Source organism: Pyrgilauda ruficollis, unplaced genomic scaffold (genome assembly GCF_017590135.1).
Source record: "Pyrgilauda ruficollis isolate IOZ18807 unplaced genomic scaffold, ASM1759013v1 scaffold40, whole genome shotgun sequence".
In the NCBI taxonomy this organism is placed as follows: domain Eukaryota; kingdom Metazoa; phylum Chordata; class Aves; order Passeriformes; family Passeridae; genus Pyrgilauda; species Pyrgilauda ruficollis.
Window position 1 is genome coordinate 2,460,456 of NW_024525490.1, and position 12,900 is coordinate 2,473,355.

The window sequence follows — 12,900 nt, forward strand, 5'->3', positions numbered from 1 at the left end:
GGGAAAATCATTACGTTTTTCCTAGATATCTATGATAATTATGCTGTTATTACAAAAAAATGTCAAGAGAGAGAGGACTAAAATATTTACTATTAGACAGAATGATCATCTTAGAAATGCTCTAAGCCATAGGAATGCAAGTAGACCAACAGGACTGCTATACTTGTATTTAGCATGTATAATATGTTAATATGGAATATAAAATAGCTGCTGCAGTACTGGAGAATTCCAAAGCCATAATCCAATTCCAGCTAACGTGGCAGATTTGTCTCTCCTCCTTTTGCCAAGAATTTTTTCTTATGAGCTTTAATTACCTGGTGTGCAGCAGATGGGCTCTTTTTATTAGTTGGTAGAGAGCAGCATTTTAAGCATGAAGTGTTAATAAGCTTGCTGTTAGAGCAAATTGTGTCATGTCCCTTTAACATCTCTTTCCTTCTAATTTTCATCCAAAAGGTTTTGTCATCTGATTACACACAGTTGTTGTCTGAACTAAATACAGTTTTTCTGCTTTTACATTTTTATTGTTAAGGAAACTTTCCTGTCTGACCATACAGAAGCCACACTGGCAGTCACACTCCCACCACCAGAGACTTTAAGGGTAGGGACTGAAGCCCCTTCACAGCAGGCAGCTCCGGTGATCTGACAGGTTTCTGTTTCTCTCCCTGCACACCCCACTCTCACACAGGCCACGTTTTCTCACTGGTTCAACCCCTGGTTTCCCACCGCAGAGTCTCAGACCAGGATCCTTAAAATAATTTAATCATGATGCATTAACAGAATAACAGCTGGAGCTGTTATTCTTTTGAGGAAGAACTCCCAAAAAAGGAAACCTCAGGGTTTTTATACCCTCACAGTCCAAGCTCTGGACTCTGCCAGCAGAGTCTTCAGCTCTTGCCATGTCTCTGAGTGTCTGGTCCCCTGGCTGGGCCACAGGTCCCCATGCCCTTTATTTGCAAAGTTTACTGCAGTTTTTGCCCAGTTTTTGGGCTTCGCCTGCAGCTCAAGCTGCATCTTGCTCACCTGCTACTGGCACTGAATGGATTCCTCAATATTTACTATATTAATTTCTTCACCAAGAGAGGCTTTCTCCTTATGAATACCCTCTGTTACCTCCAGCTTAAATGCATTGTTCAGAAAGGTTATGAGTGCCTCTCCCATATAGTGTCAACAGGAGGCAACAAAACTCGAAAAGAGAACAGAATTGCAAGGCTTGAGGCAACTTCTGCCAACAAAATGTGTCAGAGTCTACTGAAGAGTTTGCACTAAGCAAAGAATGTGTAAAAATAATCAGCAAAGAAGGTAAAATAGAGTGTGTTCTCTTACACCAGCACACACTGAAACAAACAAAGTGACTGTTTACTAGGGAGAATGATGGGAGTTTGGACCTTATAGATATGTTTGTATATCCATGTGTGAAAGTTGTATCCATATGAAAGCTCGTACATGTAAGTGAAGAAATAATGCAAACACTAGACTTCTGACTACAGCAAACTATCCTATGCCAACACAGTTAGTTCACACTAGTTTTTATTTTAATTTTATTAAACTCTAAATAAAACTATCCAAGAAAATGAGCAGTTTTGTTTCATTCCTTTATTCTATATATATGCTTTATCGGTTCCCTCAAAAGATGTATTTTGAGTTGCCATGCCTTTAGCTGAAAAATATGTCTGACACTCATCCTGAATATCTCACTCATTGGGAATATTTCAGATCATCAGTGAGGTTGCATATTACTTCTCTAAAGTCTGAAGTAGTAATGTCTGAATATGTATTTTAAGGACAGGACTTCAGTGGATGGCAAAACAGGAACAAAGAGCTGGTAAATATTATTGGCAATATTCTAATCAGGGCTGATGTTTTCAATTGTTTTAAAGTTGTTCAGAAATGTATTTTTATCTTTTTTTTCTTTTTTCACTTGTACATATCTATCGAATAGAGGCAGTTGGGGCTTAAATTTTCTTTTTCAGGCATCTGCTTTGGATTTCTTTATGCTTGTTTTAATGATATTAAATTGAAATAGTTGTTTATCATCTCATTCACTTTTGAGAGAGCCACAAAGAAAACACAGTTCTCCACACTAAAAAACAAACAAACAAAAAAAAAAAAAACACAAACCAAACCAAAACAAAACAAAAAAAAACAAAAACAAAACCAAAAAAACGCAAACCCAAAAAAAACAAAAAAAAACCCACAAAAAATTTTAAAAAAACCAAACAAACAACACTTTTTCCATGGGAATGTATTAACACCACCTTCAAAACCCATATTTGTTGCAAAAGTGACCTTTGTGTCAAAGATGTACATTTTGCTCTTCCATCATCTACTAAAAATGGCCAAATAGGAGTCCTTTGTAAAACAGTAATTCAAGATGACTGAAAGAAACATGTTTAAGCAATACATCCCAAATACACACCAAATTTAACAAAACCTAAGGTGCTGAAGTGTGATGTGCCTTCTAGTGATCAATGAATATTCAGAACTCTCCACTTCTAGTGATCAATGAATATCCAGAGAGGTAATCTTTCCTTGCACAATCATCTACTCTTTTTCTTCCAGACCTTCCTGATGGGAACCCAGTGCCTGATTCAAATAGAGTGGAAACAAGATCTGGATTTAAATGGCAACAGTCAGACAGTCTGAAAGTAATGTCAAAATTTCAAAATAAAGGGGGAAAAAATTATGAAAAAGAAAGAGTGAGATAGCTAGAAAAAGCTTGAACACTGCATAAACACTGTTCAATGACAGCCACAACTCTTGATGTTTTATCAACATTGGTTTGGTCCCAAATATGAAACACAGCATCATATAGGCTGCTCTGAACAAAACTAAAATGCAGTACATACAAGTAAGACAAGAAGCAATGGCTCCTTGAATAAGAACTGAAAGAGAACTGAAAGACTGAAAACAGAAAAAAAAATCTAGCAAACCTGACTGAAATTGAGGGCACGTTCTATTTTTTGTAACAACAGTGGTGTGGTATTCAAGCTCTGCCTCTCCAAAATGTCTCATTCTCTGTCAAACCAAGCCCATCTTACACATGAGCACTTCTCCTTGAGGACTACATAAGAAATTACTATCATTTATTGTTTTTTAAGTGCTTTTGAACTTTCATACTCTAAATTGTGGATTAAGTTTTTAGTATATTCCCTAGGTACAACAGAGTAATATACAAGCACTGCTTCATGCTATAGTTTTAATCTCAACATAAGTGCTTTTCATTTTAGCCTCAGATGTTCTGGACTGCAGATGCATCTGCAGACTACTGAAAACCAGGTCTGGTAGAATTGAGAAAGGAATATGACTTCTCAGTACAAATCAGGTTTACCATATGACTTCAAACACATGGAAGAAAAGGTGACATGTCAATAAAAGTTGCTTCTTGAATGAAATATATGCCACATAAAATGCTGGCTTAGAGAAGCCATACTGTTTTGCTTTTTTTAATTTGTTAATTCACTGACTTTGCAGCTCCTCTAACAGAGGCAGTGATCTTCAGAGTTCAGTTCAAAAGTGTTAAACTATGGAAGATATGCACATTTTTTTGACACATCTTTTGCTTATGCAGGAGAACCTCTTTCGTGTTAGAAGCCTGAAGCAGAAAATACTGTGACAGTGAAGACAGAAATCAAACAAGTGCTTGTATTATCAGAAATTATGTGGACTTTGAGATAAACTTCTTTTCTGATGCTATCATGTGTATTAAAACATGTATTAAAACATCATGGGTATTAAAAGTTAAAACTTTGATATATAAAAAATCGATCCTGTCACTCTTACCAGTGTTGAGATGGCTTGTATGATAGAAGCATATATATGAGCCAGAGCACCACAGCTACAGTCCCTTCAAGTATGCCAACGTAAGCCACAAAACTCAGCCAGATACTTCGAGATTTTTCTTTGCATTTGTTTTTTAAAAAATAAGTAGCTGAGTAACCTTATTGCTGCTTGTTTGTTTAAGAACAAACAATTTGTTCTATTGATTTCTGTGGCAGAACATATGCTGAATAATCCCCTCCCCCTAGCAACTAGTACTTTCCTGCCAAAAGTAAGCCAATGTATTTATTTCCATTTTAATTCCTTCTTGCTGTGTTTGTTCCCATTCCAAAAATATTTCAAATTCCCAAATGAACATTATTGAGGAAATTAGTATACAGTGTTGCATAAATTTTTTACTTCTTTTTTTCCAAGTGAAGAAGGAGTAGTGGACACAAACTGCTCTGAAGCTCATAAATTAGCTGTCACTGAACAAAACTTCCCTGTGTCAAACACAGATGACACTGATCCTTTCCAGTTCTGCTCAGAAGAGCTGCAGGAATAGGCACATTCCGGTGTGACAGCCTAACAGCAGACAGTGAGATACTGCACCAACACAGTGAAATTGTTTTCCAAAGTGTTTCTTAATGCAGATAACATATTCCGGAAAAAGAAAATAGTCCAAGACCTTCTACCAAATTCTGAAGATATTCTCCCACAACGAGGATTTAGAAGATCAGGATCTCAACATGTGCACAAGTTCAGTATGAGCCTGTGTGGAAAGTGGAAACCTTGCAGGAGATGGGAAGTCTCTGACTCTTTCAAAGGACATAATAGTAAGGGTGTCTGTATTCTGCAGCATACCTTCACTGCATAGACCAGTGTCATACTTCTTTCTTTAATTAAAGCTGTTTCCATGTTTTTTATGTTCTAGAAATCCGAAGTCACCCACCCACAAATTCTGAACGCCTTCATAATTTAAATACATTATTTGAATCTACACAGACTTCATTTTGCCAGCCTATTTACTGCCCACATCTATATTTTTAACAGAGCTGTATATAGAACTTAAGCCAAGAAAATTACATAAAAGTATGAAAGTATATATTTATATTTTGCATGAATATTTAATTTATACAGAATTATAATTGCTGAAAGCAAGTTGCTTATTTTTAAGCCTTTGACTTTGAAAATAACAAAATTGAATGTCAGTTTAGCCTACAGTATGAACATTCACTTTTAATAATCGGTAACATTCTATAATTGTATATGAAAATTAGTTAATGGCAGTTTCAGCTTCCTAGCTGGATAACAATTCATTTTAAACATCCATAATTCAATCAGATTACACCTTGTTTTACATATTTTAATAGAAGCTTTCTTCTGGTTATTTTACAAATTATATATGCAAATTATGTATTAAATAATTGATGAAGCACCTTGTTTTGCTTGTAGCTATAAGGGATGCTTTTCTTCACAAATCTATTTAGGCAGTAGTTCTTTTCCCAGCAAGATTTTTGCATAGTATTTTAAAAGATATTTAAACTCCTGCCGTGATGAGGGCTTATTTAGGAACACCAAGTATAATTTAGTAACCTGATTTATGAAGCCATTTATACAATATAATGAAATAGCATTGTAGAAGAATTTCATTGCATAGGGATACTAATCTTCTCTGAAAATTCCAAACTCTGTAGCTCTTAGGAAACTCTGTATTATTAGTCTGTGATAGGACAAAGTATATAATGGTAATTAGCCTTCCTATTTTATTAATGCTTTATAAAACAGTTAGAGGTTAATCCAGCAGTTATTTTTTCCCACTGCCCAATTTCATACCATAATACTCTGTAACACGGGGAAATAGAGTCATTAATCTTTTACTAGGCATGTGGTAAATGGTGTAATGGAATATTAAGTATTATGCATTATTTATAATTGTATGTATGTATGCAGGTAGGTATACATAGACATATATAACAAGGATATTTTAATTTTAAATATTCCAGGATCTATCCCTTCACCTGTTGCATAAAAATGCCAGTGTTTTAAACGTTACTTCCCTCTTTTCTTTAACTGAACAATTAACATTTGCTCAAGTATTTCTGTAAAAAGACTTTTTGAAATAAAATTGGCAGATAGGCTAGGCCCAAAGATGTTAGATACTTAAGCCTTGTGTTTCCTAACCAATTAAAAAGAGAGATTTATGTTGCATTTATTTCTCCAGTGCTTTTAAATTCATGCTTCTTGAAAGGGCACAGGCCTTTGGAATTCTGCAGAACAAATATACTTTCTAGCAGACTTATTTTTTTAAAAAACTGATAAGATCTCTCTACTTTATCCTAGTGTGTGTGTGTTGTTTCTATCACTATTTTTTAAATACAGCTTCATGTAGTATTTTAAATACTCAAAGCAAAAAACAGACTTAATATTGAGAGCACTTAGGCATACAATATCCAAACCTAGGATCTTTTGATATCAACTGCCTGTAATTACTGGGGTAACTTGTTTTGTATCATGTTTATTGGTGATCAATCCCATCAATCCCATCATACAAAGTTTCTTAAATTAATGCAAGCATGAGATGCTATATTTAATTAATGTAAACTAATGTAGCTTAGAGCATAATTTTAAAGAATGAGAGAGATTTGATGTTGTATAGTTGGGATTTTTAAAATTTAAAACTGACAACTATCAGAACAATGAATATTTAACAGTATTTTTTATCATTTTTTGATTCTGACACAGCACGTAATAAATAACATGTAAGATCCAAATTCAGTAAGAAAAGGTTTTTCATGTGTGAAGACTCAACACAATACAAGCACAAAAAAAAAAAGAAACCCCAGAATTTTTAGTGGATATTTTTCTATTACATGTGCATTTTGAAAGAATAAATGGAACTCTTACATAAGTTTTCAGTGATCCTAAAATAATTTTGGAAAAATATACTAAAAAATTATTAAATAATAAGATATTTTGGGGAACATTTGTAAGATAACTTAAATTTAAATATAATAACCAGAAATTTGTATTTATATCAAGAGAAGATATAAATTTCATTTTTAAAATGTAGTAAGCAGCAATAATTTTTCTTTATATATCTGAAACTTGTCATGACCTTTAGCAGTTGTCGTATCTGTTTGTTAAGTTGATTGCACATTGGTTTGCGACTGATTTATAAGCATTGATTTATTGATCAAAATATAAAAGTACTTAAATAAATTGATTTCTGCTAAAAAAAAAAAAGCCAGAAAATTGTGCTATCAAATGCAACTATTTAGTCCAATATTGTCCTTCTTAGGAAAATACTTTCATTAAATGAAGAATAAAATTTGACTAGTCTCCATATTGCTTCTGTCAAAGTACATTTATAAGCAGTCAAATGCCAAGATGATGAAATTGTCAGTTTATTTAAAATGTGAGGAATATATTGGTAAGCAACAAATTTTCATTCTAAAATTTTTAACTTTTTGTTACAATTTCCTGAGCCATTTTTCTCCGTTACCCAACAACAAAATAAATAATGACTGCTGTCATTCTTTCTTACATAGAATTAGCAATGTAATCCCATTTTGGTATTAATCACTGTAGCTTCAAGAGCATGTGCCATTAATTCAACTTAATGTGCTGCAACCAATCAATACTTAGTCTGTAAACTAATTTGTTTTTTGGCACTACATCACAAAAATAATTGTTGTAAAGTAGCTCTTTTTATCATCTTCAGGGTGAAGGACTGTTTAGGTAAACTCTGTAACTCAAGTTTCAGAGGATGCATTAATCTTACACTAAAATCATGATCTTCAAAGTATTTAACATGGGTTTTCCTAATACTCTAAAAAACATTTTCAAATAATACCACAAAAGTCTGGAATTGCTTTTGTGAAGTATAAGAGCTTTTTACTTAGGGAATACTTACACAATTTGCACTTCGTAAAACACAGTAGTTCACATGCACCATTTTGCACAGTGATGTTAGGTCACTCAATATTCAGTAATTACTATGAAATGATAACATGGTTCAATATGAATGCGATATTTATAAAAGTATCACTGTGTCTGTTAATTTTTGTCACTGTTTGAGACTGTGGACATTCCCTGCACTTAGCTGTGTCACATGGCAGGCAACTCAACACACTGCATTTTGACACGAGCAAACTCAGGAAATCAGCTCTCCCAGGCACTTCATTCTCACTGCTGCCTTCCCCTCCTAGCATCACTGCACTGGCAGATTTGCACACACCACATAAACTGTATAATCATTTGCAGTTTTCGCCTGATATGATGTGTCTCACCTCACTGAACTTCCTTGGCATTTACTGTGAGCTTGATGAATTCCTGTGCTCTGTCCTCCTGCTGGTGAGGGGGTGTGTGTGGAAGTGTGAGGCTGCCCGGTTGCTGCAGCAGGAGGGTGGTGGCATTAGGGGCTTCTGGGGCAGTCTGCTCTCCTAACCCTTCTCTGTTTCTGGGCTGCAGAAGGCACAAAGATTTGTAGAGGTGCCAATTAGCAGGTCTGCAGTTATGGCCCTGCCTTCCCAATATTCTGTGAACTGGTGTCCGGAAGACCTCTGTTCACTTGTTATCCTTTGCACATAGCATGACTAGCAGTAACTGCCTGGTATGTAGACTTTAAGAGATAAATTACAAGGATCTTCTATTTGACTAAAAAATGAGACATTTATAAGGACTATGGCTACCCAATTTTGGTTTATCCTTGCAGCTCACTTCATTAGGGCTCTCCTCTTGGATGTACAGGACTCTCCCGCACAATCTCTCTGCTGTAGAGGTAGTGCTCAAGGTGTTTAGAGACGATAATCACCCTCTGACAGATTTGCTGGACAGAAATAATGCCATGAAAACACTCATACAAGAGACAGCAATAAGAACTTTATTTAATCAGTCACGATGCAAACTATAGTCATAGAAGTTTTAGAGAAGGCCAAAGCTTTTAGGGATACAGAGTCTGCAGGTTTTCATGTTAGAATGAGTGATGACAGGAAGATGGGTCTTTGGGAATATAGCATATATCAGAATAATAAAAAAGTGGGTAGGCACCTAATCAGATGGACACCAAGATATGTAATTGGATTTGCTTTCCCTAAGCAGTTTCATAAAATACAACTCTTCCCTTGCCCCTCTGAGAGATCAGCTTCAGATGACCAAGGGTAAATATACGGACTGGATTTGGCCAGCATTTGTGGCAGATAAAGCACTTAGAGCCATGGAAACTGCCTGTCCTGTGTGCCTTTGTCCAGTTCACTCTTTCACACCTTTGCCAAGTGCAAGGCATGGATGAACCAGGACCATATTTTACTTCAGTTATCTTTACCATGCTTTTCCCATCCTTGCATAATTTAATCACAATTCAACTGCATCTGGCTCACTGCTAAAGGGTACTGCCTATCAGGACTATCTGGCAAAAAAATAACTTGATATGTTTCCTTCGAGTGTACCAAAGAAAGAAAAAAGAAAAAGAAAACCAAAAAACCAAAACCAAATAAATAAAACAAAAAAACAAACAAACAAACAAAAAAAACCTAAACAAACAAACAAAAAAAACCCCAAAAACAAAAAAAACCCTACAAAAACAAAACAAAACAAAACACAAAAAAACCCCAAACCAACCCCATGAAAACAAAACAAAAAAATCCCCCAAAACCAACCAAAAACCCTACCAAAAATTCCACATAAAACCCAGACCAAAACAAAAAACAACAGCAAAGCCCTCTTCTTTCCCTGGGGAGTGCTACAATATATAATGAATTTTCTTTCCAATATAGAAGGACCTTCATCTGAAAGCCGTGCTTTGCTAGCTGACTCTTTATAAAGAATGGCAGATTTGAAAGAAATCATCCTGGAATCCAGGCAGGTCCAAAAGGAGGAGAGTGAGCTATGACTGTACACGACTGAAATACTGAAATACCATTCTGCATTCCACAAGGAATTATCAGTAATGTTATTGTCATTGGTAACACTGGTAACATTTTCTACATAAATCCTAAAAGACTGTTGCCACTGTGAAATGCTTTTTGAACCAGCTGCTCGAAGGTTCTGCTTGGGAGGAAGAGCTGTGGGGAAGCTATAGGTCCTGGAATGCACAGGAAATGCTCTCACAGCATTTTTCGTGATGATATTTGCATTCCATTTACCCCCCATAAGCCAAAAAGACAAAACTAAGCTTTCTGCTTTCTAGAGAGAGAATTTTTAAAAGATCTAACATAAAAAATAATGAGAGGTGTTGGTATATAATGTATCTTTTTTAAAAAAATTATTCTATTCGGCATCAAATTATAATATCCATTCTTATAACTTCTCTGGAGCCAAATCCCCAATTATCTTTTCTGTCTGCATAAATGCAGGTAAGATAAATGGTTAAATACTTAAAGCTTACATCCAAAAGAGCATCAAAATACATTTGAATCCATCCATTGTATTTTAATCTTATAATTTTTAAAAGATTTATATATGTGAAACTAATGGCAATAATAAAAATACACTTCTTAGATTTATATTGGGAAGTCAGATGTGATAATAAAGTTTACAAGTCAAAACAAAAAGAAAAAAAGACAAGTTTCATTTGAGGTAAACAATAGACTGCCGTATAATAATTTCTTCCACAGCCTGTCTTACTTCCACTTTCTGTAACTACATGTGGTGTTTGACAGCATGTGCTCTGAGACCGTAAGCAGAGATCACACAGCTCCCAGAAGTAACTTATAAATAATGAAATTATCACCCATTCAGATACAGACACCAAAGAGATGGATCAACTTTTTCTGCTAACACCTTGCATAAAAAGTTGCTTTTGAGTGCCACGCCATCTATGTGTAATATTTAAAGCAGAAAATTGTCATGCCTCTTTTGTTCCAGTGAGCATACCAAAAACTCACTTTGCATTAAACAATGCACGACAGAAACACAGAGAAAAAAACATATCCTCTAGACATCAGCTTTCAAGACACTCATTCTCTCTGCACTCGCAAAATGGCACGAGGCAAACACAGCATAGGTTTCGCTTCATTGAGTTCACTGTTATTACATGAGGAATTAATTTATCTGAATACATCTGAAACATTACATAACACTTTTAATGAGTTCTGTGTGAATGCTGGCTTAACTTCTGGCTTTTTTGGTTTGCTTTTTTTGGTGGGGGGTGGGGGCTCTCAGCTTTCAAAATTCAAAAATATCTTCTTTTTCTCAATTCAAGACTGGCCTAATTAATGGAGTAAGAGCTCTCAGGGTATTAGATTGTCAGTTCAGAGAAAGTGATGCTCAAAAAAACTAACAACCTCATTGTCCCATAGGTAGCATTTTGATTTTAGCTTTACACTTTCCACAGAGTAAAAGGTGTAAAGGGACCAAACAGATGTCATTCCAGAGTGCACTACGCATGCAATGAGGGGAAGTTGATGTTGTGACCTCCATCTTCTTGAGAAGCTGGAAATTACACCAGTTCTTAACCCCTGCTGTGCAAGACTGGAAAGAGGTGTTCACCAGACAGTGTGGCAAGATGAGGGAAAAATTTAGCTGTGATATTGAGTGAGGGGAAGAAAAAAGATCACAGAGAATAAATTTAGATACAGAAAATGCTCAGGTACCATCCCCAGCCCAGCATTGAACTGATGAAGTCTATATTGCAGTGTTCTGCCTGGATTTCCTAACTTGCCGTGTGTCTCAGAATTCTAAATAATCCAATATACAAAAATACTGTGATATATAAAATTCAGGGGGATTTCTACACACCATATTTTTCAGAGTTTACACCACCATATTCTGCTTCCTACCCCGAGAAGGATATTATCAGTGGAGTTCTGATTCAGTGACAATTGAAGGCATAATAACCATTTTATGACCATAGCATCCCAACATCTCTCTCTTAGATTTGTATATTTACAAGGATTCCAGAAGATATATGCATTCACTAAAAATAAGGTTATAAACAACTTACAGACAGAATTTTTGTGGTTGCTGTCTTTGCTGGGCAACATTTTGACTCCTCTTGATTTCAGTTCAATTGCTTTTTTCACTGAGAAGACAAGCAAACAAAGAGAAAATAATTCATTATTAAACCTTATTAAAAGGACATATAGCTACAAAATCATACATTAAAATAATACAAAGCTATATAGGATACCTACAGCAGATTGAAATAACTTCAGCTTCTGTGATAATCCAAATAAATTTTTTGTTTTATTTATTTTTACAAAAATAAAATCATGTCCTTTCTAAACACATATGATCAGGATTGGCAATATTTTGAATTCAAGTTTCTTTATGTTCAAAGAAAAGAACAGCCCATCTTAATTACAAGTATGGATTTCCTGTGTTTGCTATTCTATATAAGAAAATCTCAAACATTATAAAAATTATTTCTTGCATAGAATATACAGAACATCATCTACATATATTCAAGGACTACAAGCTTTCAATGTGATATTCACACTTGCTTTTGTTTGATTCACTTTTCATCAGAAGACATATTTTTAGTTTTGTTTCCCATGAGTTTAACACAGTGTGTTACATTATTTAGCTCACCTAAACCCTTTTGAATCTACAGGGCAATTTCAACTGAATTAGAAAGAAGAAAGAGAGTAAGAGCTCTCACAGGGGCAAAGTTTTGTGAGAAAGAACAGATGCATCAGAGGTTTAATATCTTTTTTCTCTGTTTAGTCAGCTGAATGGCTGATAAACTCCCAGCCTATCCCTATTAAGTAGTTTGAGCACCATAGGTGGGATCAGGAGCCAAGTAAGAAGAGACATGAGAAGACAGCACTGCAGCTATACATTAAGGAAGACACAGGGTAGAATTTTAAATGTAATGGTAAGAGAAAAGGTTGGAAATATAGGACACCTTCACAGGATATAAATTAGTTCTGTGGAAAAAATTGAGCAATGGAAAGTAAAATCAGATGTAGAAAATAATTGTGGAACAAGCATGAACAATTCAAAACTATTGTGTCAAAAAACAATAGCAATTGCAAAATAGCTGATGACTGACTCTGTACCAGAATGTTAATGACAACATCAAGATGCATTTCAGCTACCAAAAATTACAAAAACCTGTAATCCTTCTCTGATTCATATTAAATGCTTTTTTTCCTAGACCTTGCAGGAGTAATAATCTCAAAATGCACTTATTTATGCAAG

At 35.0% G+C, this 12,900-nt stretch overlaps 1 protein-coding gene across 1 annotated transcript in view; it reads right to left on the reverse strand.

Annotated features, from left to right (window-relative positions):
* Positions 1-12,900, reverse strand: part of CSMD1 (CUB and Sushi multiple domains 1) — a 1,068,142-nt gene that overhangs the window by 362,394 nt on the left and 692,848 nt on the right. Inside the window, exon 7 of the mRNA XM_041477428.1 lies at positions 11,702-11,779. Within this exon, the coding sequence (XP_041333362.1) occupies positions 11,702-11,779 (78 nt within the window). The remainder of the gene's footprint in view (positions 1-11,701; positions 11,780-12,900) is intronic.